General features: G+C 31.9%; 2 protein-coding genes across 3 annotated transcripts in view; one reads left to right on the forward strand and one right to left on the reverse strand.

Annotated features, from left to right (window-relative positions):
• Positions 1–1,929, reverse strand: part of LOC117118538 (H/ACA ribonucleoprotein complex subunit 1-like) — a 7,946-nt gene extending 6,017 nt beyond the window's left edge. Inside the window, exon 1 of one of the 2 annotated variants that reach the window (XM_033263157.1) lies at positions 1,891–1,929. The gene's annotated coding sequence lies outside the window, so the exon portion shown is untranslated. The other variant, XM_033263158.1, reaches the window with a different exon arrangement.
• A 1,708-nt stretch (positions 1,930–3,637) lies between these two features.
• Positions 3,638–19,403, forward strand: LOC117118472 (phosphatidylinositol 3,4,5-trisphosphate 3-phosphatase and dual-specificity protein phosphatase PTEN-like). The gene is made up of 10 exons (XM_033263064.1): positions 3,638–4,000; positions 4,765–4,858; positions 5,906–5,990; positions 6,931–6,975; positions 7,819–7,993; positions 8,451–8,558; positions 11,378–11,581; positions 12,152–12,262; positions 13,532–13,738; positions 15,120–19,403. The coding sequence occupies exons 2-10, from the start codon at positions 4,780–4,782 to the stop codon at positions 15,273–15,275; spliced, it is 1,170 nt and encodes a 389-aa protein (XP_033118955.1). The 5' UTR covers positions 3,638–4,000; positions 4,765–4,779; the 3' UTR covers positions 15,276–19,403.
• Positions 19,404–19,969: the final 566 nt, after the last annotated feature.

Here is a 19,969-nt window from a genome sequence, read left to right on the forward strand (position 1 = left end):
CTGCCACGTGAACGGTAATAAACCTATTCTACATAAAATGAAAATGAGAATTTGAATTGTTATATATTGTTAGATTGATCGTTTATTTTTATTTTCTGTCAAACTCGTATACAGTATGTTTTTTTTCCCTTTTTCAGTGTAGGGCCTACATCAATGGAATAAAGAAGATTGCATTAATATAAAATATATTATTAGAAGTGAATAAATACAGAACCCAACTTGTAGTAAAGAATTAGCTCAAGAGTTTTTATTTACAGTATATATACATATATATATATACTGTAAATAAAAACTCTTGAGAGGGGTCTAGTATTGCCAAAAGTAGTTATATATATATATAGTTGTTATATATATATATAATATATAATAATATATATAATAATAATTAATTTGTGAGTAAACATCTAATATATATATATTAGATATTTACTCACAAATTAATTATTATTATTATTATTATTATTATTGCTGTGCGAATATACTCATTTGAGGTTTATGCACATTATAGGACGATTATTATTATTATTATTAGTGGTAGTAGTAGTAGTTGTAGTAGTATTATCATCATTGTATTATATTATTATTATTATTATTATTATTATTATTATTATTATTATTATTATTTATTTTATTTTGTCTGGTACTGTTGGCCTAAATTCAGAATTCCTAAATTCATGTACAGTATATTGTATAAGTAATCTCTGCTAATTAGCATGCATCAGCTCTGTACAGCTACGGTATATAAACCATTTGTTATTTTATAATGTATGCCTAGCCCTTATTGTTTATGCTAATAAAGTGTTTAAAGAAGGTTTATTGCAGGGACGACCGAGATATTCGTTTAGTAATAAACGTATTAATGTCACTAATTTTAACCTTTGTTATTTTTTCTAAAATGATGTGTTGTGCTCTTACTTATCTACCATTTATATCCATTACTAACATTGAAACACTGCCATATATTTATTTATTTTCATAGAAAACATCTCAAAATACCATCTTTCAAAACATTATTCATAAGAAGTTAACTAGATTTGTCTCTGGGCTAAAACATAACATAACTACAGGATCAATACAAATAAAAAAAATTAAAATTAAAATAATAAGAGTCAAAAACACATAAGTAATAAATACAGTTATAGTAGAATAATAGGCCTATACATAAAATAGGCATACACGCAGGATGAAATGTAACTGTACTGTACGTAGTGAATGTTGTAGAGGTCAAGGGTGAACGCGTTTCTGGAGCCGTGAATGCGTTACAGAACCTCAATGTCACCGCATTACCTTCCGAAGCACGGCGGAAAAACCTGTAAAAAAAAAATCATTTTTACCATATTTTGGATAATTACTGTACTAAAAGTTGGTTTCTATTGATTATTAAGTAGTTTTCTACTCTCGTGTGGTAATATTTTTATCATTTTTGCACCCGTGTGGTCGCGAGTGGTCCCGTGTGGTCGCGAGTGGTTCCGTGTGGTATTTAGTAGGACCGAAATAGAGGGTCCTGAGCCCTGCTTATCGTACTGTTCTAGAATCTAGTAGGCTTACAGGCTATTACTTCTTAATCTTTGTTAGGTTAGGCACTACTCCTACACCTTATCTATTTAGGGCTATGCCTAGCTAGCAAGGCTAGGCTACTAGGGCCAGGCCTCTAGGCCCTGGATACATAAATGCTAGGCCTAGGCTAGCCTATTTATTTAGGCTAGGCCTACTACTACTACTACCACTAGATAAATGCGAGCTGGCAAAAATAATCTTTCAATTTAAAGCCTAAACTGTTAGTTACAGGAATTTACAGTCAACCTATTACACAATGTATAAAAAATTAAATATTAATTTGACACATTAGAAGAAGCTAGACTAACACCAAAGTTCTTATTCTTGACTTACTTTTCGTAACACGTTCTCACAACAAACGCATGCTTCCAGTGCCCTTTGACATAGAATGTAAACTTATTGAGGGCGCTATATAGAATGACACAGATATCGTTTTGTTTGTCTAATAATTAAACACAATGGACCAACTTGCGTGTTATTACACTTCTATTAAAAAAATTAAAATCCATTTAAATTGTTATCAATAAAAATCCAAGCACAAAAAACACACAAAAACACATAAAATATGATAATAGGACAAACCATGAACAAATAGATGAATCATTGAAGAAATGTGTTTCCCTTAGACATTGTTTCCTCAATAAAAGACCAAAAAACTTGCACACACTGAAAATATGGTCTCATGACATTAAACTGAGTTATATAAATAGCTTAAAATATGACTGCAGTAGGCCTAGTTAGTAGAGTGGTAGGCCTACGCTTTTGTAGTAAGTCAAAGGATCGGGCGCAAAGTTTTAAAAATGATTCCTAATCAATTTAATTTCTGGGGCCTTTAAGTATACTGTTATGGAAGTGGCCTACGTTAAAACAATATTTGAATCATTGGACATATATAAAATTAAATAAATATAGATCAACATTTTACGACAACTTTGATGAGTTGTTTGCCAATGCAAAACCGTTTATTTATGCGTCGCGATATATGCCGAACTTTTCTCCATTCCATTTTAAATGTTCAAGTTTATTAACCCAAACAAAGTAAAAACTTAGGCCTAGCGATTTCTTCTTCGCAGAATGCCTGGTAGTAATTTAAAGCAAACTGCTACTGACGTGTGTTTAAATCATATTCATATCATCATTTCCTTAGTGGTACAAGAACAAAACTGTAGTGTATAAACCACTTAAAGAATATGAACAGGCGTGCCCGGATAAATCAGGATAAATCAAGACCGATCAGCTCAACTCAACAATCCAATTTCACTTTCATTTTCTAAACATGATTGACATGATATTGTGATGTGACGCGATTACTCGCAAAGTGATGTAATAGAATAGTAATGTTATGGTCTGTGGACCAAATCCCTGCAATGGTATGTGAGGTAACGGATATGACATGAGCGACGTGATGTGAGTGACTACATGTGTGACGTGACGAGGATGTATGAGATAACAAAAATGAATTGATGTCATATGATGTGAGATTATGTCTAAGTTGATGATATAGGTCCGATAACTTTTCAATATTAATTGAATGACATGTCACAATAATAATAATAATAATAATAATAATAATAATAATAATAATAATAATAATAATAATAATAATAATAATAATAATAATAATAATAATAATAATAATAATAATAATAATACTGTAATAGTAGTAGTAGTTAAATCTCGATTGAGCGCATTTGCTAAAAGCACCAATGTTCTTAAATTAGAAATATAAATCCGGAATTTAGCAAAAATATAAATTAAATAAAAAGATGTGTTTTGAGACAGGGCTGTTGTTTTTACATGTTTAAAATTCAAAAAAGGCCTTGGCCTATTTTGCAAACTTTCCTAATAATGAATACTGACTCAGGTTATAGCGCTTGTTATTCAGTTCCTTTAGAACGAATCATGAATTATAATAAAATATTTCTGCAAATTGTAAAATCCATAACTTTACATGACGTCAATACTATCAAACGTGAAAAAGTCAATTTTTGGTTGCTTCCATTTCTTTGTGGGGGGTTCTGAACGAAACAATACTGCTGCAGCTCACTTTGTGTCTGTACAGTACTCTATTTTATTCTTCCGCGGAGTGTTTCATAGCGAAACTCTTACTGTATATTATTCTCATTACTCTTGAAGTTATATTTAGCAGTAGACGTATTACATTACTTTATAAAATTACCAAATGAAAATTTCTATAATATTTTGCATTCAATTTGCTAATACATAGGATTACTTTTCTGCGGTACGGATTTTTTTTTGTATACAAATTTAGTTGATTTCGTCGCCATTTTAGAGCGGAAGTTCAAGTGCGGATAAAAATAAAGTTTCCGGGGTGTACATCTACAAGACTCGATTTTCAATAAAGTTTTTACTTGTCACTTTATCAAAATTGTTTTAATATCAAAATACATTGATTTTGGACATACGGAAGTTTTCTTGAGAGGTAAGAATATATTTAAAATCATTTTTCAATTGGAAAAGGGGCGCTGTTCCAGCCTGTGTTGCTCTTCACTCAGAAACTGACAGAAGAAGATTGGCCTGGCCCGGGCCTAGTACTAGTACCGTAGTAGTGCCTGGCCTGTGTAGAGGCCTAGGCTAGGTTTATGCTAGGCCCGGGCCTAGTAGACCTGGCCTGCCTAGGGCTAATAGTACCTTTACAACATCGTACTACGCAAGATTGCAGTAATTGTACTGGTAATTGTTGAAACCTACTACATTTCTATGCCATTCTTTTGATAGCAATTCATTTTGCTCCAGTCATTTCATTTTATTTAGTAAAAAAACATTGTTATGTTGTAGCCTAGGATTAGGAGAATCAGGATGCTATCTATGCTTCTGTTCAACTGTGACGTTTCTAAAGTTACAGAAAAAAAGTAAAAAATTATACAGAATTAAATGTTCAACTGTGGCTTAGTTGACTTACCACAAAATGTAATGGTATATAATATTCATATACTAATTACTACAGTTATTATTAATATTATTGTGATATTGTTGTTATCACTAAATACTGAAATTCTTTTTTTCTTCAATTATATAAACGCTACAGCTACAGAAATTCACATTGCAGACGGACTAGTTTAGTAATAATTCCAAGTAATTCCACAGGATAATCTATATAAAGTAAACATACATTAACAATGGATAAACAAATATTAAATTATTAAAATAATTTTATCCCTTGAAAATCTATTATTTTTCTTACAGGTCAATGTAGAGGCCATGGCGTGGAAATTGCGTGTAATAGTCAGTAAGAAGAAGCGACGTTTCACAGATGGAAGCTATGATCTGGATCTTAGCTGTATCCTTTTTAGCATTAAAATTCCAGAAATCGTCAATCTAGAATTGGAAGTATACCAATGCTGTAGATAAAATTTAAAAAATTCAGAAATTAAAATTATGATAAAGAAATATACTACACTCCAATAGCCTAGGACTGGCATTCCTTTTTTCTTTCATATTGTCCATCTGGAATAGTCAGAAAACATATAAGTTGCACTTATGAAGCACTAAAACTGACAGACATGTTTACTAGTGTTAAATCCTATGTAAATAATAATTGTTATGATGGTGGCTCATTCAGAAAGTAAATTACACTACATTTTGTATAGTAAATATTTTATCAGTAAATTTAAGTGCAGTATGTAGTGATAAAACCTGACACATGTTGACTGCAAGTAAAATGTGTTGTTGAATTCATGGAGAATGAGATGTTAGAATCCAATTCAAACAAAAATGTTCATTTAATATCTCAACACATTTTGCAAAAAATAATTATATTTTTTAAAGACCATACTGTACTGTACAACAATTATCAAAATCTGTCAGAAATAAAGGATGAGCTGGTAGTTAAAACAAATACTGTATTATACCTTATTAAAGAAATATGAAATCTGAGGAGGGAACTTTTCTACTGTATCTTCAACCACTACCACTGTGTCATATTTTAGGCTGGGTTGGTTTTATTAATAAATTTGAATTGATTTGTACCCAGGAATCTGCAGTTGGAAGCATAATAATACTATAACCGCCTACAGGGATTCCAAGTCGGGAGAAAGTAGTTTAGGGACTGGAACAATGAGCTTACTTTTAAACAGTGTATGCACTACTTCTTGTATTTTGCTGCGCATGTTGTTTTATGACCAGCTTTCTTCAAGGATTCAATATACAGTAAAAAACATCAAAACATGCAAACATTCCAAATTTGTAGGAGATTAATATTTTCGGGAGAATTATGCTTGCTCGGGGAAGTTTGAGATTGCTGATATCCAGGAGATTGTTGCAGCTAGCAGGATATTTTAACAAGCTATCTTGTGTTTAAAGTTGGTAAACTTAACAATTAGAACAGATATCTACCCAAACATCATTGCTATGGGGTTTCCTGCAGACAAGTTGGAGGGTGTGTACAGGAACAACATTGAAAGTGTTGTAAGGTAAGATAATCATTCAATTTAAGGTATTACTACATTACAAGTATCGTTACAGCCTTACACTTCATTTTTACTTGGGGAAAGACTTTTTTTTTATAATAGTTTGTTTATAAAGTTTGCATAAAATGTCATGGTGACCCTGAACTCTTCCTGAACCCTTCCAATCTAGAGGAAGCGTGTCATCATTAAAATGATCTGTAAAATGAATGTAGATCACATAATTCACCCTCTTACATAACAAACCTTATTAGTGATCGTAAAATTACAAGGACCCTCCGATCATCATCACATCATCTATTACATAAACCACAAACATGTACTAGCACCTATGGTGACAGTGCATTTTTAATATCAGCTCCATCTCTCTGGAACAGTCTTCCACAGCTTGTCCGTGAGGCCGATAATGTTACACTTTTCAAGTCGCGTTTGAAGACACACCTCTTTTCTTCTGCTTTCTCTCTTTAATGCCCTCTTTAGTTTTTGGTTTATTTTTTAGTTGATGTTTCAGCGCATAGAGAAGTTTGATATGCGCTATATAAGTATACAATAATAATAATAATAATAATAATACCTCACGCCTTGTCATTTTATTTTTATTGGTGAAATCATATTGGCTGACAATCGTCAGCACAAGGTATGCCTTGCATTACAGTGAGATACCTTTTCTATTTGCAGTGAGCATTGTAAATAAATCCAGTCATGCCATAATGAATACTTTTGTGCCTTTAAAGGTTAATTCTTATTGTAAATTTCTAATATACATAGTTAATACCGTAGTTGAAAGAAACTTAAAAATCAGTAAAACTTGCCTAACAGGGGAGTAAGATTTTTCAGAAGGAGCAGTATAAGACTATTTATATATATTTACCTTATTGAAATCTGTGTCAAAAATTAAACCACACATAATTGCACACTCTAATTTACTGTTTTTCTTTCCATTCAGATTTTTGAATGAGCGTCACAAGGACCATTTTAAGGTTTATAATTTGTGAGTTAATCTTGTATTGTTAAATATAAATTTATTTTTATTATTTTTTATTTATTTATTCTTAACCCTGTGTAGCCTGATTGGTACAAAAACATTGTTTTCCTCCAGGGCCCAGCAACACTTACAAAAAAAAAAAACAGAGAAAAATGCAAAGGCAATAAATATTTAGTGTGATATTGCTTGAAAACAATTGAGATGGAATAGTGATATAGTGTGACTTGCATTTCTATCAAAGCCTTCCACAAGCTTTTCAATACTGTAGAACTTAAAATTTTATCACAGGGCTTTTTAAAATCACTGGTCACAAAACGTTCAATGGATGGTAAATTAATACTGAATGTAGGGATGTAGTTATGGTTGGTAAAGGTGTGCGGGGCCACCCAGCCTTGAAGTTTTCCACCCAGTTAAAGCTAATTTCATGGCCTTCCACCAACCCTTATTAACCGTATTTTCCATCTTTAAAATCCACTCTTTTTATTTAGAGTTTACTGACCAATGTTATCACCCACCCTTAAAATGTCTACCACCCACACCCTTTAGTTTTGTAAAGCTACAACTCTGTGAATGGTAAAAATGATGCTTTTTGTTGAAGAGTTGAAATGTAGGCTGCTCGTTAGGGTGCTTGCTTTTACTACCAGGGTTCCGAGTTTAAATTCTGCAAAGATTTTTTTCTTACAACTGCAAACAACACTCACCAATCCCATTGTTCATGTCTGAAGAGGTCCTCTTAGGCAAGCTACTCCAATTGAGAGAGTTTTAGTGAGTAAGAAAGTTTTGCGATTATCTTTAGAATTGAATAGGACTTTTTTGTCTTCATCATTCAGTTTTATTTTTTCATCACAGATGCTCCGAAAGGAATTATGACATTTCAAAATTTGGAAATAGAGTAGCACACTTCCCATTTGACGACCACAACCCACCTAATTTCAACCTATTTAAACCATTTTGTGAGGATTTGGACGGCTGGCTGGGAGAACATGACACAAACGTGGCTGTCATTCATTGTAAGGCTGGCAAGGTAAGCTACACACCATCTCAGTAAAAACTCTAAATGAATGTTTCAAAGACTGTAGGTTCATGACCGTTCGCTAGACGTTAATTGTGAATTATTGCATGCATATGATAATGCTGATCACTCTGGTTGATGTAGAATAGTCTTTTTTAAGGTGGAGTGCCACATAGACTGAGTTTTGGTAGATAATTGCAGTCTTGTGATATTTTAAGATTGATTAGGAACAACTTCAGGTTATTCTATCATTTATATACATGTGGGAGACAAAATAGAAATTGTTGTGGAATATATTAATTAGCAACGTACAATAGGTGACACAAATAAAAACCATTATTTAAGTTTAGTATATGTACAGGTATTATTACATTGAAAGGTAACTTGTCTCTGTTAACACAATTCATTTAAATTGTGTAAGTTCTATACTATAGTATTTGTATCTTGAATCATCTTTGAAATGTAACAGGGGCGAACTGGGGTGATGATCTGTGCCTACATGCTGCACAGACAAATGTTCACAGACTCTCAAAAGGCTTTGGACCATTACGCTTTTGCTAGGACCGTCAACGGAAAGGTAAGTCTATCGTTCCATCATACACCATTATAGTAATACTGTAGGCCTAATCCAGATCATTGTATTTATAGTAGGTGTGCCAACGTGGCCCAACCAAATTTTCATCATAAAAAAATGCTCTAATTAATCACCATCAACTGTAATAAGGCAAAAAAAATTCTGGTTTGCCCAATCCCAACCTTCTTAACAATCTTTAATCAGCTTTTAAAAAAAAAAAGGAAAAAAAGAGAACATTTTGTCTTAAGGGGTACAAATACTTGTTGGCCACTTTTCAAAGTTTGAAACCTTAACCGTTTTAAACTTGTGGTTATCAATTTATCAGCTAAAAATGCATTGGTAGAGCAATGTTTGGCACTGAACACCTGAAAAATTACCGAGGTCTGGCCCAGATTTTCAGCACAACAGTTTTTTTTCTTGAACTAAGTGCTGTGGTTGTTCTACTGGTTAAACAAGTAGCGGCAATGTAGACACATAACATCTATTGTTGCTGTAAATGATAACATTGAAGACTACATTAACTAATACTAATGTAGCATATGATTAGGAGTTAGAATGACTAATTGAGATGTAGGTAATGATTCTGTCATATGAGACAGGTGCTACTAGTAATGATGTCCTTTAAGCAAAATGAATATGCCTGTATCAGTGTTGATGATGGTTAAGGAACAAGAGCTGAAGCCTTTATCCTAAAAGCTCATTAAATCATGATGTCACAACCACCTGCGCACATATCAAGGTCATTTGCATATTCTGCTGTTGTGCAAAAGTTCTTATTCATCGTAGTTGTGGAATATTATTATTATTTATAAAATTGTTGTCCTTTCAGGGTCCCATATTGGATTTTTTTTTATAGTCGTCTGCAGGGCCAGATTGTCAGATCTCATACTTTTCATTACCAAATCAAAGTTGCCCTATAAAATTTTCACATAGTTTTTGACTTCCAATCTAATTTCCCTTTTTAAGAGTCACAGTACTATAGATCATTGCTCCACTTTCTGCACTGCCTAAGCCTTGGCCTTCAAAAACATTTACTAGAAAATAAAGTGCATCCTCATATTGACAGTATTTACTTTAATTGAAAGAATTTAGAATTACGAAAATTTGAAGCTGTTTATCTAAGTATATTATGAAATTTTAAAAGTTTGAATTAAATAATTTGATGACATTTTATGTCATGTTTTGTTTAATTTTTTGAAATACCTTTTCTTTTGTAAGAACTCTGAGTTCACAGTTAGATGCTTTAAAATTCCATATTGTACTTCTACTTTGGGGTCATCGTTATGCTATTGATTCCGTTCTTTGCAGCATTTTCATTCTGGAAAGAATTTAACTGGGGCATAGGCCATAATGTTTTTCAAGCGATTCTTTAGTTCAGGCCTGGAAAAAAATGTTTTTGCCTCCCGACCATGAAAGTTGTCCTGGTAAAGTGCCTCTAGCACAAATGGTCTGTACAACAGTTTTATTTTTTGGAATTTTTTTCCCCAAAATGCCGTTGGACATTCATGTTGCCTTTGACCAGCGCTGCTTTAGTTTCATGCGGTATAATTAATTCATCCTAGGCACCATACTACAAGCTGTTTATGAGAATTTCAACAAAGCAATTGAATTCAAATGACTATCACATGTAAATTATATACAGAGACTGGATTAAGTAGGCTCTTCTACAAAATTAGTGTATTTGCAACTTCTGTAGAATTGGGTGACAAGTTTACTGTAATGCATATCTGTGGGCATTGGTATAGCATGCCCTTGTCAACCATAATATAAATAAGATTCTATTGAAAAATGCATTTGTTGCTATTGTTAACAAATATACGTTATTTTTATTTAGTTTAATTGATATTTATATTATTCAGAACCTGCTGATTTAAATACACTAAGTACCATATTGTAGATAGTTCAATCATTAAAAGCTTATTAGAGAATCAGTATTATCACATCATTTGCCATAATTTTGTGTTGTTGGTTCATTGTCAGTCACTGCATATCACATAAAATTACAATTGTTCAGAGCCTAGTCACTCGCAGACATTCTAGCTAATGTGATGATGGCTGAGGTTAGGGTCAAAAGGTCAGGTTGGATTACCAAGCTTAGCGCATCATTCATCAGTCTCAGAAACTCCAAGCATACTGTAGCTATATGATCAATTGGCTGAAGGTCTGTGTCTTTGTCTTAAGTCATTAGAATCTGATTTCACATATTGATGAGTAGAGCTGTTGTCCAAGAATTTCCTCAAGCTATAAACTTGCCATATTCATAATGAAAAAAAAAACTCATCAAAAAAAATTTGGTTTTGAACAAAACAAAAAAAGAAGCATATTTTCTTAGAGCCATGGCATTGTGAAACTGCTTTCCTGACAACTGTTCACTTTAGAACATCTAGTACACCCAACTGAATTGATTACTATATTGATTTTAGACATTGTTAAACCATTCTTTTTCTTCTTGTTTCTCTCCTTTTTACCTTCTTTTGTAGCCTATACTCAGATTGGTCTTCAGACTTGTATTTGGCGAAGTATATTAAGCTTATTCAGCTTTGTGTAACTTATTAACAACGTTGACTTTCAAATTGCATCATATGCTATGATTTATTAAGATATGTGTATATAATTACATAATGATTATATACACATATCTTAATATGTGTTTATAATTACATAACATACATTTCATTAATGTTTGCATCATTTGTATTCCAAATACAATGAAGGCGGCAACTTTGCACTTTGACTGCACCATCCTGGTGACATTTTGCGTTAGTTTTATTGTTTTTATAGATCCTTGGTTGTTAATATTTGGAGATGTAATTCACTTGCAGGGTGTAACAATTCCAAGTCAGCGCCGGTATGTGGATTATTATGGCCAGTTGGTACTCAATAGGTTAGACTACCTACCGACTACACTGCTGTTACAAGCAATCCATTTTGATACGATACCAATGTTGTCAAACAGTGGAACATGTACTCCATTTGTAATTATAAACCAACAGAAAGTAAAGATTTACACATCTTTACCTTTAGAAGTAAGTTCTAAATAATTGCTTACTAGTTTTTTTATATTTTTGAACTTGTGGATATATAATTTGGTAACTTAAAGAGTTCAGTATCATCTTTATCTACATCATCATCTTAGTCATCATTATTGTTATCATCATCATCAATATGTAATTATAAACCAACAGAAAGTAAAGACTTACACATCTTTGCCATTACAGGTAAGTTCTGATTAATTCCCCACTTGTTTTATATTTTCTATCTTGCTTATAAGTTGTAACTTACAGAGTATCATCCTTATCTACATCAATATCATCGGCAATATCATGTCATCATCACTGATCATCATTATTGTTTTATCCTCTTTATATTCTCCATCTTTCTTATTTATTATTATCATTAAAATTTATTCATTTATTAAACATACCTGTATTATATCAATGTTGGCATTGTTGTTCTTGTTGCTGTAGTACATATCTTCATCATACTCAATGTTTTGAGCCATCTACTAAACAACTTAACACTTTCTTTAGGAAAGTTTTTCTCATTATTAGTCTGCTTAATAAAATATATAATTGAATATGTTCTTTCCTCAATAGGGTGTAAAACGAGCTGATAAAAAACTAATGTTTAGTATACCAAAAGGAGGGCTTCCTATTTGTGGAGACATCAAGATTGAATTCTTCCACAAATCAAATAAATTGAAGAAGGTAAAGTAAACCAAATAAATTGACATAATTAATCAATATATTTCATTGTTATTATTATTATTATTATTGTTACTGAAACTTACCATAGGGGGAACTTAAACGATGGAGAAATTAAAGAACATTCAAAAAACGATGTTAAGTGGAAAATAACACAAAAGATAGTCCCTGAAGTCTGACTTAGCACATATTATTATTATTATTATTATTATTATTATTATTATTATTATTATTATTATTATTATTATTATTATTATTAAATTTATTTGTTAAACAAAACAGACTTTATTGTTAATAACATTTCACTTAAAGAAACATAAATTTATTTAATTAACAACAAATTTTAATTTTTTTTAATGATAATTTTTTTTTTTTAAATTATAGAGTATATGTTAATTATTGTTTTAATTTTATGTGTGGACACCTATACTTAATAAAGATTTCAGAAGTTTTGAAAGTAATTAAAATATAAAATCTGAAAAATATGTATTAAAATTTAATGATAAATTACTTTAATCATGATGAACCATTTGGCTAATATCTTATATACAGTATAATTGGTTTGACTGGCTTGTATTTTATTTTAATGCGATTTAATAAGGAAGCTTTCTTCTGTTTACTCTATACAAATAATTAAAAAATTATCAGTAACCACTACAGCTACTTTATTAAAAAAACAGCATTATTATTAATTGAGCTTATACAATATAAATAATCATTTTATTTAAGTTCACTATATGAAGAATAGACACTTTCTATTTTAATAACCAAAAAATTATTTATATTTCCTTAAATTACAAGGAAGTGCACTCATTTCAATGTGAATTCTGTCTCTTATACACATCTAGATGTGTATAAGAGACAGATTGTAAGATGATCTTCTTTTTGCACTCTGATCAAAATCAAACTTGGTATTATGCCTTTTTACCAGCTAGAAAACTAATTAGATATCCATAATTTTCTTCTGTGATTGGTCAATTGCCAACTTTGCAATGCTTTGTGGATATAATGCACTCTTTCAAATGTCTTTGCTTTGATGGATGGATATAATGTGTAACTCTCATATTAATTTCATATTTCTAAACATTTTTGGGGGTATATGATCAATTCACATGATAAATTACATCCTTAGGATGCTCCCAGGCCAAATATCTCGAAAATGGATAGAATGTTTTTCCAAATCACAGCTGTATAGATACAGTAGTATCGTTTATTAATCATGTTAATCATTTAAAATTAATAATTATTTATTTATTTTTTCTTTTTCTTCAGGATAAGATGTTTCATTTTTGGGTAAACACATTTTTCATCTTAAACTCCAAGTGTGAATCTGTAAAGCAATGCAGCGTGGACCTTCTTCCGGATATTAAACTGGAAGGTACTCACAGTAGACAAGTGTTGGAGATGACGCTACAGAAAGATGAGCTAGACAAAGCAAACAAAGACAAAACAAATCGACTCTACTCTCCTAATTTTAAGGTACAGTAGATAATCTAGTTCTAGATTCCTCATTTGTGGATATTCTATTAAATCGGGTCTACTTCCAGAACATCTTCCAATTATTAACCTCCCAATACAAACTCTCAATTTAACAAACATACTTTATGTGGATGACATCATTACAAATGATTTTTTTTGCACAAATATCTTCAAAAATAATATATAATTTTTAATCAGCCATTAAAATGGATGGATGGATGGATTTATTTGGTGTAAACACCTTCAGTACACACACAGTGGCTACCACCAGCTTAGCCGACTGAGCTAAGCTGATCTCTATGTTTATACCAATAGGTAGGATTGGATAGGTAGTGTTAGATAACGTCTGCCAGCCTCTCGCACTGAACGACATCTTTTCTTCCTTTCGCAAACCATTAAATTTTTTAAACCTAAACCATAGACGATGAAAATTCTAATAAATAATAATTATAATTAAAAAAAATTTAAAATTTTTTAAATTTTAAATTAATGTATTATATTAATTTTATATTGTGAATGGTATGTATGTATGTATGCAAGCAGTGGAATTTAAAGAAATAGATAAGAATAAAGTTTGAATCTTGATTCTTGAACCTTGAATAAATCAGCGTAAACTTCAATAAAGCAATAAATGTCCGTTTTTTTTAGCCAAGATGATTAGAGCCATGCATGGTTGTTAGGTAGCAGCAGGCAGCTACAAGAATGGAGAAGCTGACTTTTCATTCATTAGTGGGTGGTACTATTCAAAAGGATGTATCTAGTGTGACATACTAATTCATGATTGTTATGAAGAGAATATTAACATTTGTTTTTACTATTATAAATCATGTGTCTATTCCGTGAATACTTAACTGGATAAACCAACTAATTTTTGCCATTGTTTTTTAAAGAACACCCCTACAACAAAAATAGAACTGGCCGAGAATACTACAATTTGTTTTTACTATTAAAGATCATGTATTTATTCGGAAATCACATCACATCAAGTAGGAAATCATATGTCCAAAAATAATATGCATCAATGCTTCAAGTACCTTTGAGCAGCCAGTATTAATAGACTTTGTGCAATGTATTTGGTATTTATGATCTTTATCATAAAAATTGCAATTTTTTTTATTTAAGAACTGCTTTCTGATATTTGCTTTCAGTGGTCATTTTTGTTTTCTTTTCCTAATTTTTTTCATTTTGCACTGTGATGCGGTTGATTAAGAAAGTAAATCCTTGGTGGGCCACAGGGTTCATACCGTAGGGCTGGAGCTTATCCCCAGTTTCAAGTAGCCTGATGCTCCCACTGGGTGGGACGCTGGTCCACCGCAGGCGTTTGAATGAAGTTGTTAAATGATAATAATTAAATGAAATTCGTATACTTTTCCTTGCACAGGTAATTTGTTACTTCTCATCAGTGGATGGGGATAGGCGACCTTCAGTGGACTTAATTGATGGTGTTAGCGGTGTTCATATAGATGAACCAGATGAAAATTTTTCTGACACAGACTCTGAATCGGAGTGGAACTCGTTAGAATGCACCCAAGTGTGATACAAGAAAGACTAGTTAGTAGAGACTAAAAACTATCAGATTTTATATACTGTATTGGATTGATATGCCATCTCCAACACAAGTTGCGTATTTACCAGTAATTTCTTCAAGGTGGATACCTAACAGCTATTGGATTTTATTTACTGTATAAGTTAAATTCTTCTTGGATGGATATGCCATTTCCAAATCAAGCCTCGTTCCCAAACTGACTACGTGTTGACCACGCTTACCTCCAACTCACGTGGACTTGGTGACTGTGAACCCTGTTGTTACAAGTCAAGGCTAGCAGGCCTAGCCTTTTATTCATAAAGTAATCTCCTGTATGATGCGTCAACAGTTCTCATATGGTGCCGCATACTGTGAAAATTGCAGAGAGTTTGAGTTTGTAATCCATACATTAGGCCTTCAATACACATGTGATATGTTTGCGCAGTTGTTTCACATGCTTAGCTGTACATCTGCTTCACGAATACGTAGTGTGGAAATGTGCATGTAGTACATTATTGGTAAAATGATCAAATCAGTCTAGTTTGCATCATTGGCAAACAAATGTTTTACTATTATGTCGCATAATTTTCACTTCAGGAGATTGTATGAAATGCAAAACAGAACCAACCATTGACCCAGATAAAACCGGCCAAACATCTGCATCCAGTATCTTGTTTCTTTGCAAAACTCTACCATAAAAAATGTCGGTGATCGTATAATAGCAATTATTTTAATATATTCAACTATAGTATTATATTTGTAGAAGTGGAAATAGTTAATGGAATGTAAAAAATATTGTTATTGTTTCTATTTTGATTATCAGTTGAAAAATTGATGAAATAAACTAGATGGCATTAGGGCCATGCTCAGATATTAAAAACACCTGTTTTTAACTGGTTCATTGTAACTAGGTAAAAGTATCTTCACCGGATTTTAAGTTTAATACATCTATTCCTTTCCAGTGCCTGTATTTGCTAGATAGGGAGTTAAACTGATTGACAGTGGATCCAACAATTTCCAATGGGGACCAATGTAATTTGGCCTTAGCCACTGGAACCAAGAAAAACTGAATAATTTTGGGCCAATTTAAGCTGCTCCGAGACATTTTAGCACTCATGGCAAATGGGGGCTTGATCTGTCCAATGCAGGACCCACCTGTTCTCCTTCCATCCCCAGGAAACACTGGTGCAGCCCCTGCTCATGTACTGCATGTTTACCACTCACCAAGTTACTAACTGTATTTGTTCCCCTCAACAGAATACTGTTTATATGACCGTAAACATGATGATGCCTGTAGTAGCCACTTGCGGACATTTTATTCAGAATTGTATTCTTCACATTTTATAACCAAATATATTAAAGGGATGTATACATTCAATATGTATTTTATCTCTTCCAAGCCAAATTATAAGATCATTTTATGTTGAGCAATCACACATATTGCTGACTCTCTTTGATCTTTTGCTTAGTTTGAATGATCTGTTGCTAAATTTGATTGACAGTTTGGAAAGCTCTATTGCTATAGTGCCAATATTTTTCAGCACAAACTACATTTATTTGGCATATTTCCAAAATTTTTAAAAGTTTAGGAATTGGTATTCACTGTGACCAGGACAATTTTTAAGAATATTAACAAATATAATATATTCCCAATAAGTTAGTAGTCCTAGCCTCAGATCTTATAAGAAATTTGCATTAATTTTTACAAATTTATGAATTCACTAAACCAAGAGTCAATGGTTGATTACATTGTTACCAAAATTGCATAACAATTATTCTAACTATCCAACTTAAGTGTGGGTGATAATGCACTATGAAAGGAAGGGATTCTAGTTATTAAAATGTTAATAGTCCTCCAAATTATTGATTGACTTGGAAGTGGTTGGCTACACCAGGAAAGGGGATGTTTCTAATTGTTTAATCATTTTGTTCTTTTTGATGAATTTGTATTTTTGCAATATGAAATGTAATTGCTAGTGCCAACACTGCCAGCAGGTACACAATAATTACAAAATGTAGACATATATTTGAATCTATTATGGTGAGGACAAATAGCCATCGATGTGTGAACAAAATGAAATTGTTTTTCAGTATAATTTTGTATTCTTGATTTGCCATTGTTATACTTGTCGTGTTTTTGTATGTTACTTTGGACCAACATCTTTGCATCTCAAACAGAGGGCGCTTTTGTTATTGTCACGATGTCCCTGCTTTTATTGATAATCTTTTAGCTTATCTGCCACGTATGTCTTTGCATAGGTACATATATATAATTGTTGATTCTTTTGATTTTTATTACTTTCTTAGAGAGTTTGCTAAACTGCAATTTGTGACATTTCTGGTAATATAATATTGCAATGTTATTTGTATACATTGCCAAGCTCACATCTAGGTTTTGTAAATATGTTGTAAAAAAACAAACTACCAAAATTAAAATAATTTTGGGAATAACTCAATGATTAAAAATACTGTATTTTTTTTTTTTTTTTTTGAAAATTACACTCTCAAGAAATGTTACACAAATTGTTTAGCTGCCAATAGAATCTTAGCTTTTGTTTGAAAAAAATCAATGGAATCTTAGCTTTTTTTTAAACAGAAAATAAGATAAATTTTATCTTTCAGCTCTCTTTAATATAAAAGTTTTGAAATGAATTGAATTTGATATTCCTTTTTGATCTAGTATTTTGAAGAGCAGATCTGAAAATGTTCCTGGTTTTTGAAACTGTTGTAATTGTATATTTGCATTTTTTGCAATAAAATGCGGGGTGTATCCTTATTTTCCCCTTCGGCCATCTTGATCCACTATTTGGAAGTTTCTTCCTACCTACATACGTTATTACAGGGTACAATGTTGGAAGTGGTAGGCACAGAATAAAATTATTGCTGCATATCCCTAGCTTTGAATTACAGTGTTCACTTTTGTCAGTTTTGAATTCATGCAACTCATTGAACTAGGTGTTTGTGGGGGGTTTTTTTTTGTGCATATTAAAATATTCTATTATTAAAATAATTTTCTATTTTATAGTATACCTAAAATAGATTCTTGTTCATAATTGTTTTTTCCGAATTGAACAGTTCACTTTCAGCGAATGAAAGCTTAGGTTAAGGCATGCAAATGAACACAACAAATGAAACCAAAATTTATATGGAACTAAATTACATGAAGAATGATGCAGTTTGCCATTAACTGGTGTAAAAAGCTTGTTACATGTCATATTAAATCCACCAATCAAATGACAAGGATCTTTTTAGGCATGTTATAAAAAATAATATATTTTCATAAAAGCTACAAGAATAGCAAAAATTTCTAATTGACGTTATTACAGTTACTTGCTTAAGTTGACTTTGCCTGAACAATTTTGTAAGTCGATCTAATTTTACATGACAAATTGTGTTTTCCATTAACCGTCTGCAAGTCAAACAATTTTTCAATGCAATTTTGGATTTGACAAGGCAAGTTCAACTATACTTCTCTTTGATTTTGTAATGTCAATGTATTTTAATTTGCAGACCGAATAATGACATGATAACCAATTATTATTAGGTATTACTTTTAACTTTATATAAAAAAAAAAACGCATTGGTGTTGTAAAAAGTAGTATGTATAAGGTAATGCTTCTGAATTGAAAATGAAAATATTGAAAAATTAGTATTAATAATAATAAAATGAATGATTAACTGTTTAAAGCGTAAAACCGGGCACGCACTGCACCCTATGTTAATCAGGCAACACGATTGTATGGAGTGTGCAATACCACGATCGTTTTAATTGACAATAAGTTCAGACTGCCCCCAACAATCGGTAGACAACGTGATGTCATCCAGCGCTCTCTGGGAGTAGAGTTGGACTTGCTGTACGACGGTTGTATGATGCAGTCAGTGCCCGGCTGTAAAAGAATGTTAATTTATTGACAAACACATTTGAAGAAATTTCATTGGCATTTAGTGAAAACATGAGATGCTTAAATACTAGAACAGTCATGCAAGTAACAATATGCATGGTACAGTACCAACATTCTCAGTTGATATTGTCATAGCAACATCAGTTGGAAATGTATTGTCATAGCAACATCCTCCATTGATATTGCTATAGAAATGTTCTCTGCAGCTAGAAATCTATTAAATATTTAAGTCTACTTATGTCATAGTGATGTTATTGTTATCATGGTAATAATTTTAATACAAGCTACCATAGCAACTCATGAAATGCATTGAAGATTGAAGTTGTGTGTTAAAAATGCTATCATGACCTTTGACCATCATTGTGCATACAGATGTTATGATTGTCATTAATTTAGGTCTAGAACGTGACTGCATCCTGTATAATTGCTATTTGCAGGCTATGAAGAACATAGAGTATTTCTACAGATATTGAAAGTTGATTATAATGTGTGCCATCATTCCAATAAAGTAAGACTAACAAGCATTCAAGTTCATGTGAGAAACAAGTCATAAATGTGGCAAAGACAAAGCCAAACCAGTCACTCGTCGCAAATCCTGTTACAGAGAAAATGGCCAAAACATGCTGGAATGTCAAATTTTTAAAAATCTATTTTATTGCACTAAACTAACCTTTGTATATCTATACATTATTCTATGCTGTTATTTTCCCCATTTTCAATGTTAAAACAACACTTTTTAAGGATTTAAAGATAGTTTCTGCATGAGAAATGCCTGAAATCATAAACTTTGAAGGCTGATTTCTC

The sequence above is a fragment of the Anneissia japonica genome, unplaced genomic scaffold, assembly GCF_011630105.1.
Source record: "Anneissia japonica isolate Jap-2015-1 unplaced genomic scaffold, ASM1163010v1 scaffold287869_len1821871_cov162, whole genome shotgun sequence".
Lineage (NCBI taxonomy): Eukaryota > Metazoa > Echinodermata > Crinoidea > Comatulida > Comatulidae > Anneissia > Anneissia japonica.